Consider the following 16,419-nt stretch of genomic DNA (forward strand, 5'->3'; position numbering starts at 1 on the left):
TACCTCCTTGTGGCCACTAGCTTCTCTACAGTTCTAAAATTCACTCACTTCAGAAGTAGATTATTGGGAGCTGGGGAGCTGGTGAGATGGCTCAGTGGGTGAAGACGCTTGTCACTATGCCTGATGACCCTGCGCTTGAGTGACATGACCCACATGGAAGGAGAGGAGAGAGCTGGGTCCTTCCTTCAAGCTGCCCCCTGATGTAATCCCCCCCCCCCCGTCTCTGTTTGTCTGTCTCTCTCTGTGTTTCTCTCTCATATATATTATATATGTACACACACACACATATATATATATAATATATGTATATCAAACACATAGCCTCTTAAAAATCCATTACACTTTTGTGTATCAGTAGAAAAACACCTTCAAAGATAAGCCTGTTCTCTTTTTTTTAAAGATTTATTTATTTATTTTTATGTATATGAGTACACTGTGTACAGATGGTTGTGAGCCACCACCATGTGGTTGCTGGGATTTGAACTCAGGACTTTTAGAAGAGCAGTCAGTGCTCTTAACCGCTGAGCCATCTCTCCAGCCCCAATAAGCCTGTTCTATGTGAAGTGGTTAGTGAGGCTACAGGGTAAGGTCCAGTAGCCCGAATAAGGATGGGGTTAAATTGGTGTTCCCTAGGGAGCCGAGTACGTGGAAGGGAGCCTGGGAGAGACTATCGGCTAGTCCTGAAGAAACTATATTCAAGTGAGGGAGACAAGAGACAGATTGTATTTTAAAAAGTAAGTAAGCCTGAGTTCACGTCCCACTGGGCACAGGGACAGAGTCTGTACAGGAAGGTGCACGTGAATCTAAGCAGTTCCTCCCGGGAGGGTGCGAGTGCGGCCGCCTGCAGTTCTGGCTCACGTAGCCCGCATGTTATAAGCTAATTGAACTGCTGCCACAAGTTGAGTTGTTCATGTCATGATTATGTTTTTGTTACTGTGATAAAATACTCTGGTAAAAGCATCCAAGGAGAGAGCGTTTATTTTATACGTATTACTTATTCGTCTAGGGCGTGGGGCACACGTGCCACGGCACATACAGAGGTCAGCGGACAACTTTGGAGAGTCTGTCCTTACCTTCTATTGTGTGAGGCCTAGGGATTGAACCAGGGTCATTGTGCTTTACAACAAGAGGCTTCCCCCACTGAGCCATGTCACCAACCCAGAAAGCGCATATTTTAGCCACAGTTCCAGGTTATAGCCCGTCCAGCCCGTCGTCATTGCAGGGAGTCACAGTGATGAGCTCAGGACTGTGACCACAGCGGTCAGAGCAGAGAAGAACAAATCCATGCGAGTGCTCAGCCAGATTCTCCACTCTGGGCGCTTCAGCATTCCTTGCCTAGGGAAGGGGACCATCCCTGGGGGTGGGTCTTCCCACCTCAGTCACTATAGCCAAGATAATCACCATAGACAAGCCCACGGGCAACAGGATCTAAGCATCCCTTACCTTTATCTGCTTGACCAGACAGTACTTCATATAAAAGCCATAACCTTCCACCCTAAGTCCACAAAGTCTCATGTTAATCTCATAAACTTGTCCAGCTTGAACAACTCCTATATCTTTAAAAATCCCAACACTTTAAGAAATATAAACGCTCTTCACAATGACTTCTATTAAAAAAAAAAAAGCTATATATTTGGACAAAAAAATTCCCATTTCAAAATAGGAGAAATGCATAAACCAGCCCCACCACCAAATTCAACATCTAGCAGGGTAAATACCAAACTCTGTAACTCCATGTCTGGCATCCAGAGCTCATGATGAAATCCCACAGGCTCCAGTGGACTGGGATATACCCACCCCTGCAGCTCTCCTTGACTGGTGCTCCACAGTCCTGACAGCTTCAGTATCCTTGGGTCTCCATGAAAACTAAGGCTTCACCGTGGCCTCTTTGTGGGGACCCATCAGACCCTGCCCTATAGTGGCTTCCATGTCTTCCTTGGACTTGGGATTGCTTTCTTTTTTTGGTTTTGTTTGTTTGTTTTTGGTTTTTTGAGACAGGGTTTCTCAGTGTAGCCCTGGCTGTCCTGGATCTCACTCTGTACACCAGGCTGGCCTCGAACTCAGAAATCTGCCTGCCTCTGCCTCCCAAGTGCTGGGATAACAGGCGTGCGCCACCACCGCCTAGCTTGGGATTTCTTTTTAAGGCTTTTGCCTATGGAATGGTGCTATCAACACCAGTGCCATGTTGTTGCTTGACCTTGGGTGGCTTGACCTTGTCAAGTTTTGATGCCAGCTTAAGGTGTAGCCAGGTCCCCATGGTACCTTACGTATATCAGATGTGCTAACCTTGAGGAAAACCTTCGCTAGTCTCCCAGCCTCTCCAAGTACTGTTGATCTGTCAGCTACAGCTGCTCAGTAGCAGCCAGGACGCCACCATTCTGCCTCGAAAGTTCTGCCAAAAGTTAGACTATTCTTAAGTTTACCTTCTCTCAGTTCTCAGGACAGTAGGGTAAGTAAAGCCAGATTCTTGGCCAAAATAGCACACGATTGGCTGACGCCTGGCCCTGATGAGTCTTGTTTCTCCCTTCTGCAGGCTCATGAGCCGGGCCTCCACTGTCTGTGTATCCATTGGTGCTCCTCGTGTCTTCCAAACGCCACTAACACAGCCCATAAGCGCAGCTCACACGGTGATGCTTGAGAACTTTCCAGAGTCTTGGCTGTTGTAGCTTCTCATTTAAGGAAGGCTTCAGTGTTCTCTTCAGCATAGGTTTCCTAATAAGGTCTTTGGCACTGTTTTTTGAGTGAATTTCAAGTAGAATGATACACCATGGTATGAAATATTCTCAGTCTAGAATTGGTAGAATATCTGCCTGGTTAGAACTGGAGTTGAGGAACAGGTTATTTACAGTAGCAAGGAAAAGGGGGGAAAATGAAATAACTCTTGAGTGTCACTTTACTTATGTTTGAAACAGGGCCTCACTGTGTAGGAGAGGCTGGCCTTGATCTGACAATCCACCTGCCGCCTCAGATTCCTGAGTGCTAGGATTAACAAGAATGCCAGCTTAAGATAAAAAGGTTTTTTCCTCAAAGAAAATGACAAACGTCTAGCCAGGTGTGGTGTGCACCCTCCAGTCCCAGTATTAGGGAGGCTCAGACAGGAGAGTGGCCAGCTCGATGCGGGCCTGAGGTACACAGTGAAATCCTGTCTGCAAAGGGGGAGAGAGAAGGTAAACCAAGTAACGAGATGCAGCTTGAGGTCTCGGATGTGACGCTCAGTAGATAGAGAACACAGCATATGAAGCCCTGGTTTCAATCCCCAAGGAGATGGGTGTATGCGTATATATGTGGGGGGGGGGGGCGGTGAGTATATTTAGCCTTTCAGATAGAGAGACTAAATATAGTAAATATATTACTAAGTATATAAATTTATTATAATAGCAATGGATGCCCATATAAGCTAGGATATAATTTTGCTTAATTGCTTTAGTGTTACTCTGTTACTGTAATAAACACCACGACCAAAAGCAACTTAGGGAAGACAGGATTTATTTAACCTTACTGCCCATCATAAAGGGAAGCCAGGTCAGGAGGTCAAGGCAGAAACCAGGCGGCAGGAACTGAAGCAGAAACCATGGAAGAATGCTGCTTACTGGCATAGTCCCTGTGGTGTGCTCGGTTTGCTTTCTTCTACAGCCCAGGCCTGCCCGCCTAGGAACAGCACAGTCACAGGGCCCACACTCCTACATCAGCTGACAGACGAGAACATGTTTCTCGGACATGTCTTCAGGCCAGTCTGTTGGAGCCAACACTTCAGCTGAGGTTCCTAACCTCTCCCCAAATGACTCTTAAGTTTGTGTCATGTTGACAGCTGGAAGTAACTGTGACACACCTCCAAGAGAATGTGGGGCAGCCAACGGTTGCCCAGGAAGCAGTGGAAACAATTACGTGAATTTTTTATAGACACAAAACAAAAGAAGCTCATGATTTATTAAAGTATTTACCAATCACATGGTAAGTAGGTTACAGCAAAGTGGGGACATCTCTGCTGCAGGTTTTAGATGCTGTATGATGACAGTGTTAGCCCTTAGGTTGGTTGTGAGTTAATAGTTCGAAAGATTTTGTCTGGTACTTGGAAGGATGTTAAATCAGATGTAGAACATGGGTGTTAAATGGCTAATGGGGGTTATTAAGATAGCCCAAGATAATCTGGATTCTGGATTAGCAGCATTACAGCTCTCCCAAGTTATAAAGTTCAAACTCCATAGCTGGTTTAGAATCTTCAACACAGTTGTGTGGCTTTTTTCCCCTGGGAACTTCAGGTAATAGCACTTAACGATTAACAGCTGCTTCAATAGGTGCCTTCTTTATCATCCTGAAGTCTAGGTGAGATAGCAACAGCTCCACCATGTGACCTTGTGTTAATTCCACCAGCCAAGAATAAGACCAATACCACAATATCTTGAGCCAATTTTAAAACAAGCTTTAATTAAATACTGGCCAAGATGGTAGACTCTGGAGCATTCTGAGGTTCCCAGAAAGTGGTGGTGAGTCACATCCCCCGTGGGTTCAAATCCTTGACTCTGTGGCAGGTACCTGTTCACATTGGGATCTAATAACCATCAGCTTAATGGTACCCAGATGAGAATTATCATCCTGTTAAGGCATTAATGATACAAGGGCCAACAGTAAATAGTAGAAACAGAAAGGTCAAAGGGGACCTGCATTGGCTGACGTCAGTTACTATCCAGGAGGAGCCCGAAAAGGAGGAGAATGGGGACCAGTCATTTATTTCATCACAGGTTTCCCCCTCCACCCACCCCTTTTGCAATATTTATTTACTTATTTATTTTAGGACAGCCAAATTATGTCAAACAGTTATAGAAACAATTTTCTCTTAAAGCCACACAATACCTCCTTGTTCTGTATAAAGCAGGCCAGGTGCGCTATTGTATTGTAGACCAGTTTCAGCTAATCAATCTACCTATTGATAGTGAATCTGAGTCTGTTTGGTCTCAACAAGTACCTTTCCTGGTATGCCAGTAGGCATGATAGGTAGCCATTTTGTCTGCTATGCCAGGTCCTTTTGACTAACATTGCAGCCTGTTGAGGAGGACATAGGGCGACTCCCATGCTCCACTCTGTTTACTTCATGCTGAAACGAGGAGGTCGTCCTCAGATCCAGACAATGCAAATTCACCAGAAACATCTGGAGCTGACCCCGCTGGAGAGACAGGGAGCAATCACATCAGCTGGATTGGTCCACATCTGGCTGGTCCACTTGCTTTCAGAAAGTCCAGGGCTCAGAGCCATTTGGATCAGTTTGTCGTCTGCAGCTGATTCCTGGGTGGTGTCTGTTGTCTGGAAGTCTGCCGATGGAAATCTGCTGAGACAGATATAAACTAGGGACAGAAGTTAAAGTTTTGGAAACTTAAAAGAAAATCTTACACTTGGAACTTTCAGGCCTGTAGTCCTAGCAATGGGAAGAGATGACAATGGGTCTCAAGACAGAGAAGGGGGGGCAGGGAGGGGGGAGAAGAAAGAGATCCCCTCCTCAGGAATAGGCAGGTGGGGAGACTTAAGTGGTTCTTATCTGGGGTCCTTTTGACCCGTGGGAGGGGGATTCAAGTCTTGGGACTCCTTTGACTCCCTGAAGCTTAAGTGATTTTTTTTAGTTTACAAAGAGATAAAAGTTTTAGATATATTAGCATTGCCATTATTTGAGATCTGAATAAAATCTATATTGCTGAAAAAGCAGCTGACAGATGTCTGTGAGACGGCTGGAGTAGACTCCCAAAAAGCTATGGCTTTGGGTTAAAAAAAAAAAAAAAAAAAAAAAAAAGAGCATTTATTCTCCTCTGTCCAGATATAGAGATAATTTTAGCCCAATGAGAAGCACCTTTAGGTCTGTACTTAGAAGACAATCAAACAAAACTTAAAGTCTTGTCTTTGTGACTATAATAATGATCAATGTTCTACCAACTCTTCATCATTTCACTGGTCAGTGTTAAAACTCTGAACTTTTGAAATCTTGGTATAACAATAACATAGAGAGGTAAAGAACTATGAAACATTCCCATTTTCATATACCTTAAATCATTCTCCTAAATCTTTACAACTTGAATTTACATGCCATAAGTCACTTTCTTAGACCTTCTGAACTACTTAAGCCTTCACATCCTCAGACCTCGCTACACCTTAGAACACTTTCTTAGACCCTCAGAACTTAAAGACTTTAAACCTTTTTCCATTTAGTCATTTACTGGAGGCACAAATAGTTCTTACTGAGAGCAGCCATTGCAAAGCAAGTTCTTTGAAATAAAAGAACAGTAAAAAGTTACATCTGCCCCACAGGAGGAGCTACAGAAACCAAGTGTGGAGCAGAGACTGAGGGAAAGATCATCCAGAGACTGCCCCGCCTAGGGATCCACCCCAGACACTATTCTGGATGCCAACAAGTGCTTGCTGACGGGAGCCTGATATAGCTGTCATCTGGGAGGCTCTGCTAGTGTATGACAAGTATAGAGGGGGACACGCTCAACCAACCATTGAACTGAGCACAGGGTCCCCAATGGAGGAGCTAGAGAAAGGATCCAAGGAGCTGAAGGGGTTTGCAGCACCATAGGAGGAACAACAATATGAGCCACCCAGTACCCCAGAGCTCCCAGGGACTAAGCCACCAACTAAAGAGTACACATGGTAGGACCCATGGCTCCAGAGGCATATGCAGCAAAGGAAGGCCTTGTTGGACATCAAAGGGAGGGAAGGCCCTTGGTCCTGAGAAGGCTTGATGCCTCAGGGTAGGGGAATGCCAGGACAGGGAAGCAGGAGTGGGTGGATTGATGAACAGGGGGAGTGGGGATGGGTTAGGGGATTTTCAGGGGTTGGGGGGGGACCAGGACAGGGGACAACATTTGAACTGTAAATAAAGAATATATATAATAAAAAATAAAGACAAATAAAGCTGTTATGAACATAAAAAAACAAACATGTTACATCTGAAACCTGTCCTTTGATAAGAAGCCTGTGGGCAGGAAACCCTGTCCACCTTTCTCAGCAGGAGACTTGGTATAGTAGCTCTAGAAAGAGCAAGGCCTAGTTTTTACATATGAAATGAACTGTCAGGTAGCTGCAGCCTTGCAGGGGGGAGCTGGTTGCCTGCTGCTGTTAAACTGACAGAGCTACAGTTAGCCTAGGCCATTGCCATCAGAGATCTGAGAGGAAACATTGGAGCAGAAAGTAACCAAAAGGCCTATGCACAGATTAAAAAGACCAAGACTTCCATCATGGAGATGGTCACCCAGGCTCCTGTGGCTTCCATGGTTTTGAGGGGGCCAAGGTCCCAGGCCAGCATTGGTCTTCAGTCACCAGACCCAGAAGATCTGGGAGACTTTTATGTAAAGGAGAGGTGGGGAGCTTGGGGGACTGACCTTACTCTGCTCTTCCAGTGGCCTGAGGTCTGCTCCAGGCTGATCTTACTTTGCCAGACAAGAGTGCAGCAGTCCGCTCTCCAGTGCCACAGTCTGGGCAGAGCTCTGATGGCAGGCAAGGCTGAGGCCCGGTGGTGAAGTTACCATGGTCCAGATGAAGGGGCCATGTCCCATCGCCTTTAGAGACCTGGGGTTCACTGCTAGGAGCTGGGGTCTCTGCCATAATGTGCTCTTTTACATTAAACATCCAAATTCAGCAGACCTCCAAAAAGTTTTGAGGATCAATATCTATTAAGTATAAACAAAGTAGTAAACTTGGCTTACTTTTAGTTACTTGCTTTAGGCTTAAGTAGTTAATTACAATTGGTACTCAGCATAACTACAAAGTAAGGTTCTGAACACATTACTGAATTTGATCATTTACTCTGTGACTGACTGTTAACTTGCATGTCTTAACCATGGGTTAGCAGCTTTTATAAGACTAGGATTTTACAGCTTTATCTTTGTAAAGTTTGAATTTTAAAAAATAAACATTTCTGAATGAATTGAAGCTCTTTAGAAGATTTATTTATTTATTTATTTATTTATTTATCTTCTGAGTACACTGTCTTCAGACATACCAGAAGAGGGCATCGGATCCCATTACAGATGGTTGTGAGCCACCATGTGGTTGCTGAGAATTGAACTCAGGACCTCTGGAAGAGCAGTCAGTGCTCTTAACCACTGAGCCATCTCTATAGCCCACACTGAAGCTCTTTAGTATCAAAATAAAATATTAACTCATAAACACAGTCCACATAGAGTCTGGGAACTTTCCTGAGCTTTTTCAGTGTACCACTATAGAATTTTGGTTTTTTATATTACTCGATTATCAAAATAGCTAAAGCCTAACAAAGTTAGCAAAGACAAGGAGGAGGACACACATACACAGGCCTCCCGTAGCCTCAGTAGACATTGGGTAAGGAGAGAGATTCATCAAGTTCTCGGCCAGACTGCTCAGGCCATTATCCTGCTGCATCATAAGATAGGAATAGTTACGTTTTGGTGTTTAGTATTTGGTGCTCATTGGTGTGGCCCTAATTTTTTAGCCTTTTATTAATTTTTAAGGTCAGATATTAATAATATAAAACATTCTATAAACTTAAAGTATCCCGTAGTCTTATACATTTAAACATTTTAAAAGCTGTTCTTTTAAAAAAGTACCCAGATTTTTAATTTTAAATTTTCTATAAAACTCCAAAATTTTCTCTTAAAAGAGTTTTAAAAATCTCTCAATTGTGTGTTCCTATAATAGTGAAAAATAAGGTTCTATTTTTTATTTCAAGAGGGGGGAAAAAGAGTAAAACCATAATCTGGACAAAACAAAACCAAGCTCCAGCAGAACAAACGACTCAGTGCTCAATATCTGGGGTTCAGTCACAATCCTCCGGGGTTTCCCAGGAGGCCTGGGTCACCTCTGTGGCCCCGTCCTCAGCATCGTGCACACTCTGCCTGCTGGGTCCCAGCTGGCTCCCGTTCATAGCAGCAGCTGTTGTTTCTGGTGGCTATCATGGCACCAGCCTTTCCCCTGGCCTCTCTTCAGGAACTCCAGCCCTGCCACACAGTGCCAGGCCTCAGCCATTCTCCATGGCTACTTTGTGCCTCTAAAACCAATACCACCTGGGTGACTCATATTACAAAGTTTGACTGCTAGCACAAGGTATGTTCTTGTATATAAATTCATGGAGATGAAGCATTAATACCATATTAAACAAACATTGTTTTTAAAACCTGTCTTTCGTAAACCTTGTTTTTATGACTTTGTTTTCAGGACAGAACTTATTATATAAAAATCCACCCTAATCCAAAATCTCAGAGACCCTGTTTTCTCCTTGATTTATATCATGTGATTACTTTTAATCAACATGGTGGTGGTGAAGACACATGACATTCATCCTCTGCATCTCTAACAAAGATGGTTGCCAGCCAAGTAGCTGTCTCCTTCCTGATGGGAAACAGCAGCTAAGATGGCGGCAAACCACATGCTGCTTATATCCCAAATGGCATCACGCCTTGTGGTACCTTTAGATTATCTATGCATAGAGTTTTAACTATCAATCCTGTGTCACAAGTTTTAAATTATTTTTCTCAGAAACTTTACACCATACCCAATAAAGTTATAAATCGTGAGATACAAAAAGTTCACATAAACCAATGTTCTAATTCTTTTGACTGTTCTGATTTGATTTCTTCTTCCTGTCACAGCATCAGGTGGATCCCTGAACCCTGACATAGAGACTTTAAAAGCACTCCTAGGCCTGAAGAAGGGAGAACCATGACCCAGAGCCAGAGCCAGCTTTTCAACAGATGAGAGCAACACAAAACAACTTTAACATTATCCATACCCAAAAGGCATTTGAATCCTCGCTAAACTGAACCTAGTGGCCAGAAAGCTCATAGATAAATTCTGAGCCCTGGCCATAAAAGCAGCCATGTAATAGTGGTGGCTGGTGGCTGGTGGCTGGTGGCTGGCTGCAGCACAGACGGCAAAAATAGAACCAAGAAAACAGTACAAGGAGGGTTACATACTCGAACAGTCAGAAACAAAACGTGGTAGCCACTATATATTCATACATTCATCTGAGCACAGCTCATTGCTGTCTCAGATCCATGTTTGCAACAAAACTTACAGACACGCCAGGCAACATAGACCCATCCACACATGCAAAACAGACAGACACAACAGACAGAGCTTCCCAACCCTCCAGAGCCAGACGGACAGGCAGTGTCTCACCATTTGCCCCAGACTGAAGAATAATTGGGATCCGGATGAACCTCCTGCACGACCTAGATATAGATCACACAAAACAGAACCAGACTATGACTCACAACTAGAAGGCCTCCGTAGACACAGCTTTTCTCAACGTGGCAGTTGTACTCCATAGTTCATAAAACTGAAGGCAACGTCAAAACCCTTGGGACATCTCAAGGCAGGTGCTTCCAAGGCAGCTCTTCAGCTCTGCAGTTCCGGGGTGAAGGTCTGGCTTTAGAATTTGGGTGGGCAGTCTGAACCTCACCAGGGCCTCCAGAAAATGTTAATCCGGTAGAGAATAAGACTGTTACCGTGACTTTTGATGCCAAATTTGAAGTAAGCTTTAATTACTGGCCAGGATGATGGACTCTGGCCAGGATCATTCCAAGGTTCCCAGAAAATGGCAGCAAGTCGCATTTTTCAGTGGCTTATAAAGGCAGAACCCATAAGGCTATGTATTTCCCACCAGGTCCAACCAGGAGCAAGCATATATCGCCGTACTTCCTGCCTGCATCCTCCTGCCTGTGTCCAGTCAGGGACAAGCATATATGCTTATGTTCTTCCTGCCTGCATATTCCCTATCTCTGTGATCAAGCACCTCAGGTGCAGTTCAATCAATCGAACTCGTTTAGGGAAGTGAGAACAGGGCTTTTATCACATATGAGTAACAGCCCCAGCATTTCAGAAAGTATCTTGTCCCTGGGCGTGTGGGCTTGCAGGCTAGAGGCGGTTTTTGCTTGATGGATCTTTGAGGCGTAGTAATTGAAGCTTCCAGCCTAACTCTAGCTCTCACAGTTGACTCTCCTCTGGTGTTGTCTGAGATGTACCAGATATCCTCCTGTGTGGTCCAGAGTAGCTCATGTTTCTGGCCTTCAGTCAGCAGGAAAGAGCGGAAAGGAGAAGAGGGACCGTGCTAAGGGGGAGCACCCTGGGAGTTGGGAGTAGGAATTCTGCTCCTGTTTCATTGGCTGGAACTTAAGCACGGGGCATAACCAATTCCAAGAGAATCTGGGAAATGTAGTCTCTGTCTTAGCAGGCCATGTTTCCAACTAAAACCCCAGAGTTCTGCTGGGGAGGAGTGGGTGTTGGGAGGAGGGGTAGGGAAAAGAACAACAGCTTTCATATTTTTGTGATAATACTCATGCACAGTGGTGAAGGGTGTGCTGTCAGTGTGGCTAGTGCTAGAGCGCTCGCATGAGTCAGGCATTGGTTCAGTCAGCAGCACTGCAGAAAAAGAAAGGAAAAAAAGGTAAGTAGATTCTCACACACACACACACACACACAAAAAAAAATGTTTCTTTTTAAGTTGCCATCATCTCTGTCTCTTTTTCTTTGTTTCTCTTAATGTGACACTTGTGTTTAATGTAACTTTAAAAAATCTTTTCATGATTTTAAAGCCATAAAACATCACATACACAGTAAGCTGAGTCTTGGCATAAGCACCACACACCTGTTCCCAGCTCCAGTTAGCGCTGTCCTAGGCGTTGCCCTGGGGCTTTCATTGTTCCCTCTTCGTGATTATTGTTTGTAAAGTAGCTCTCTCATCTATAAACATTTCTGGTTTTTTTAATCTTATTTATTGCCAGTGAGTGCGTGCGTGTGTGTGTGTGTGGGTGTGTGTGTGTGTGTGTGTGTGTGTGTGACTCAAACCCATGGCTGATATTAGAGAAAAACACTTGTGTGCTCTCTCTCCCTCCCTCTGTCTCTCCCTGTCTCTTTCTCACTCTCTCTCTCTCACTCATCTCCCCCCTCTCTGTCTCCCTCTCTCTCCCTCTCTTTCTCTCTCTTCCCCTCTCTCTCTGTCTTTCCCTTTCTCTCTCTGTCTTTCCCTTTCTCTCTCTCTCTCTCTCTCCCTCTGTCTCTCTCCCTCTGTCCCTCTGTGTCTCTCCCTCTCTCCCTGTCTCTGCCTCTCTCTGTCTCTCTCTGTCTCTCTCTGTCTCTGTCTTTCTCTTGCATGCACGTGCACACACATACACTCACACTCTGGTCCCAGTGCACATGCAGAGGTCTGCAGAAAGCTTCCCACATGTGGGACCGGGGGATCCACATCAGCTCCTCAGACTTCCTGGCAACCAACCGCCTTTACCTCCTTAGCTATCTTGCCGTTCTCCCAGCCCAAATTAAATGATTCATTTGTGATAATCTAGACCTTCTCTGTACTTCGCCGCCCCATGACATCGTCTAAACTGTAGTGCTTGGATACATCAGAACATTGCCGTCGCTTCAGGGTCCCTCACGGCGCCATACTCCACAGTCCGTTTTGTTCCTGAGACAGTGTCTGCAGCTTTTGCACTCAGCATCTTCCTGCCTCAGCCTTAGGTGCTGGGATAACAGGCATGTACCAGCACCCCTCCTCTTACCCATAATTCCTGGCACCCATTGCTATGCTCTCTGGTTCTGTGGTTTTGTCCTCTGAAAAATGTCAGGTCTCATACAGTGTGTGACCCTTCAACATGGGCGGTGCGTAGCTCCCTTCAGTTTCATCTGAGATGTTGTATCGGGACTCCATCCCTTCTTACCGAGGAGCCCTCCAGGCACGGCTGTATCCCTTTAGCCTCCTAAAGTGTGACCCACCTAATAATCCCTTCTTCCCTCTTTTCCTCTCTCCTCCCAGCAATGTCAAGTGAGTTCACCTCTGTAAAGCTGAGAAGTGATTGCTCAAGGACCTCCCTGCAATGGTACACCCGAACCCAGCACAAGATGAGAAGACCCAGCTTGTTATTAAAAGACACCCTCAAGTAAGCACAACCCCTAGGTCCTAAGACTGACCCCTCGAGAGCAACAGTATCTAGGTCGGCAAGACCAGTGAGGTTCCCACCCGGGTCCAACGAATGGGTTACACCCCAGCTGAGCTAAGACTCTGTAATGTAGATGAGAGTTTATCCACTGTTGTATTTGGTAGATGGGTTTGTGGGAGCACTGTTCCCAGCAGCTGATCAGCCTCTCTGAGCTGGAGTGCCTGAGAACAGTTTATAGCGATCTGTTCTTCATGCCACTGCCTTTCAAAAGAGGCGTTCTTAGTATTGTGAGCTCACGTAAACTGGTGAATTAAAGTTCCCTAAGACACCTGAATACCACGAAATATTGAACACTGGAGAAGAGAGAGGTGTTTAAGCCAGGGGACTCTTATATTTTAGCACCCAGGAGAATTAGCAGAGGAAGAACTTGGTGGGTTTCTTAGCCAAACCAATTTTCTTTACTTTTTTTCTTTTCTTTGCCTTTCTTTCTCTTTTTGTCATTCTCTTTCATTTTTTTAAACTAAACTAAAATTTGTGTGTGTGTCTGTTTGTGTGTGTGTGTGTGTGTGTATTTTCACATGCAGCAGTATGCTTTTAAAGGTCAAAGGACAAATTCGTAGAGTCAGCTCTCTCTGTCTACCTTCATGTGGTTAAGTTATGGGGATCAAACTCAGGTCTCCACGCTTAGGGGCACATGCCTTTACCCACTGACCATCTCATCAGCCCTATTTTTCAAAGATCTATTTGTATTCACTTACCATGCACATTTACACACGTGTGTGTGTGTGTGTGTGTGTGTGTGTGTGTATGTATGTATGTATGTATATTCACAGTGGACACATGCCCAGGATGCACTTGGATCAGAGGATACCCAAGGGAGTCAGTTATACCACATGCGTTCCAGGACCGAACTCCAGTCACTGGACTTGGTGGATGGTGGTTTTAACCAACCCTGAGCCATTTCCACGGCCCCCAGGTTGAAAATTCTGCAAAAGTCTTTAGATAGAAAAGATGTAAACCCAAGCTTGGCATTATGGCACGTGCCTTTGGTGCCATCACTCAAGAGACTGGGAAGGACTTCAAGGCCAACCTGGGCTGCATAAGAATGTTTCAAAAAGCAGAGAGAAAAAGGGGGTAGGCAAAGAGAGATGGAAGTCAGTCTTCCACTTCACTTCATGGACATTTATGTGAATAAAGATCTGAATCCCACTCAGTCCCAGTCAGTGGTTACTGAGATTCACAACACATCTAGCACTGTATAAGGTGCCTATTGTAGGGCCTCAGTCCACACAGACCTAGGCCTGTGCTGAGTGGTATGTGTGCGACAGACCATGCTAGGAAGTTCAGCGAAGAGAGGCATGTGCTGCAGATGTAGGGGTGTCTTAATACCCTTGGATAAAAAAGAAAATCACCTTTCCTTTTGTGACTGGCGGTGAACGAGCGCACAGTGCCATGAAGGCGTCGAGCACGCTTCGGGAGTACAAGGTGGTGGGGCGCTGCTTGCCAACCCCAAAATGCCACACACCGCCACTGTACCGTATGCGGATCTTTGCACCCAACCATGTGGTGGCCAAGTTCCGCTTCTGGTACTTTGTGTCACAGCTGAAGAAGATGAAGAAGTCATCTGGGGAGATTGTGTACTGCGGGCAGGTGTTTGAGAAGTCACCCCTGCATGTGAAGAACTTCGGCATCTGGCTGCGCTACGACTCGCGCAGTGGCACTCACAACATGAACCGAGAATACCGTGACCTGACCACTGCTGGCGCGGTCACACAGTGCTACCGAGACATGGGTGCCCGGCACCGTGCCCGCGCACACTCCATCCAGATCATGAAGGTGGAGGAGATTGCAGCTGGCAAGTGCCGCCGGCCAGCTGTCAAGCAGTTCCACGACTCCAAGATCAAGTTCCCGTTGCCCCACCAGGTGTTGCGGCGCCAGCACAAGCCACGCTTCACCACCAAGAGGCCCAACACGTTCTTCTAGACACAGAGACCCACTGAATAAAACCTCCAGACTGTCAAAAAAAATAAAAAAATAAAAAATAAAAAAGAAAAAAAGAAAATCACTTCCTGTCGTGGCCACCATCAGAAAGCAGCAGTCGTGGCCCTGCACTACCCCATGGCTATGGGCCTCAACAAGGGCCACAAAGTCCACAAGCCAAGACACAGCCGGCGCTGCAGCAACACACCAAGCACACCAAGTTTGTATAGGGCATGATCCAGTGCACCATGGAGTTGTTTGAAGTGTCCAAGGACACGCGCACACTCAGGTTCATCAGGAAGAGGGTGGGCACGCACATCCGGGACAAGAGAAAGTGGGAGGAGCTGAGCAATGCGCTGGCAGCCATGAGGAAGGCGGTGACCAAGAAGGATTGATGAACCCTCTCCCAATAAAAGATGGTTCCTACAAAAAATAAAATTAAATAAAAATCAAACAGCTCAGTGGGACACACCTAGCATGAAGAAGCCTTCATCATTTCATAAAATGGGTGTGGTACTGTATGTCCACTACCTTAGCACTTAGGAGGGTGGAGGCAGGAGAATCAGGAGTTTCAGATCTTCTTTAAGTGACATAATGATTTTGAGGCCATCCTGAGATAAATTAGACTCTGTCTCACAAAAAGGGGCGGGATGCTAGAAGATGAAGCCAGATGAGGTGGCATGTGCTTGAAATCCCAGAGCTGGGGAAGTCTTAGAGATGGTTGCATCCCTGGGGCTCACTAGCCAACCAGCCTAGGCTGCTTGGAAAGTTCTAGGCCAATACGAGATCCTGTCTCAGAAATAGGGGTAGGAGGCAGGGAAGTGGCTCAGAGGGAAAGGATACCACTAAAGAGCCTGACAACCTGAGGTCTATCCCCTGGGACCCACATGGTAGAAGGAGAGCCAGCTCCAGCAGATAGTCCCCTGACTTTACCCAAGCTGTGACACACGTGCTATGCCTACATACATATCTCAGGCATATGCACATGTATACACACACACACACACACACGTGTGCATACACATAGTCACCCACAAGCACTGTAGGGCTAGAGAGGACAGTTCATGGATTAGTAAGAAGGTATCAAGGGGCCTAGTGAAAGGCCTTCTCCCCCTTCCCCCATATTTTCCTCTGCTTGGGAGAACTAATGTTACCTGTATCTTGTATGTATAAGATACGTTTTTTTGGAGATTGTTCTTCTCTTTTGACTTGGCCAAGCAGTTTTCATAGATAATGCCATATCCTCTTTACCTGACCATGTACTCAATCCCAGAGAAAGATTGTTGTGCACAGCATGAAGTGAGAACTCAGAAGTCTCACACACTCCTCAGCATTTGCATCTGCTCCAGCCAACACAATCCACTAGGGGCTTTAAGAAAATAACTCCAGTTCCAAGAGAGCCGACTCCTTGGGGACCAGGCACACATCTGGTAATTGTACAAACATGCAGGTAAAGAACTCATATACATAAAATAGAAGGAAATGCTTCTTAAGAATGTAGATTATTTAAATCGGTGGCTCTTAAATTGTGGCTTAGACATTT

At 45.5% G+C, this 16,419-nt stretch overlaps 3 protein-coding genes across 5 annotated transcripts in view; all 3 read left to right on the forward strand.

Annotated features, from left to right (window-relative positions):
- Positions 1–16,419, forward strand: part of St3gal5 (ST3 beta-galactoside alpha-2,3-sialyltransferase 5) — a 56,769-nt gene that overhangs the window by 18,559 nt on the left and 21,791 nt on the right. For 2 of the 3 annotated variants that reach the window (XM_052173908.1, XM_052173909.1), the window contains exon 2: positions 12,773–12,896. In XM_052173908.1, the coding sequence (XP_052029868.1) occupies positions 12,773–12,896 (124 nt within the window). Of the gene's footprint in view, positions 1–12,772; positions 12,897–16,419 lie in introns of those variants that run through there. The other variant, XM_052173911.1, reaches the window with a different exon arrangement.
- LOC127678769 (60S ribosomal protein L18a-like) lies at positions 14,329–14,924 on the forward strand. Its single transcript, XM_052173922.1, has one exon. It carries the CDS (start codon positions 14,349–14,351, stop codon positions 14,877–14,879), a length of 531 nt encoding a protein of 176 aa, XP_052029882.1. The 5' UTR covers positions 14,329–14,348; the 3' UTR covers positions 14,880–14,924.
- On the forward strand, positions 14,901–15,764 carry LOC127678776 (60S ribosomal protein L36-like; the record flags this gene model as incomplete). The annotated part of the gene is given in 2 exon segments (XM_052173928.1): positions 14,901–15,078; positions 15,081–15,764. Coding segments are annotated over 2 exon segments (369 nt in total), but the record flags the coding sequence as incomplete, so codon positions are not given.

Source organism: Apodemus sylvaticus, chromosome 2, assembly GCF_947179515.1.
Source record: "Apodemus sylvaticus chromosome 2, mApoSyl1.1, whole genome shotgun sequence".
Taxonomy (NCBI): Eukaryota; Metazoa; Chordata; class Mammalia; order Rodentia; family Muridae; genus Apodemus; species Apodemus sylvaticus.

Excerpts from the sequence above, each read along its gene's own strand:
- LOC127678769 (XM_052173922.1), top strand. The coding sequence starts at position 14,349 with ATGAAGGCGTCGAGCACGCTTCGGGAGTACAAGGTGGTGGGGCGCTGC.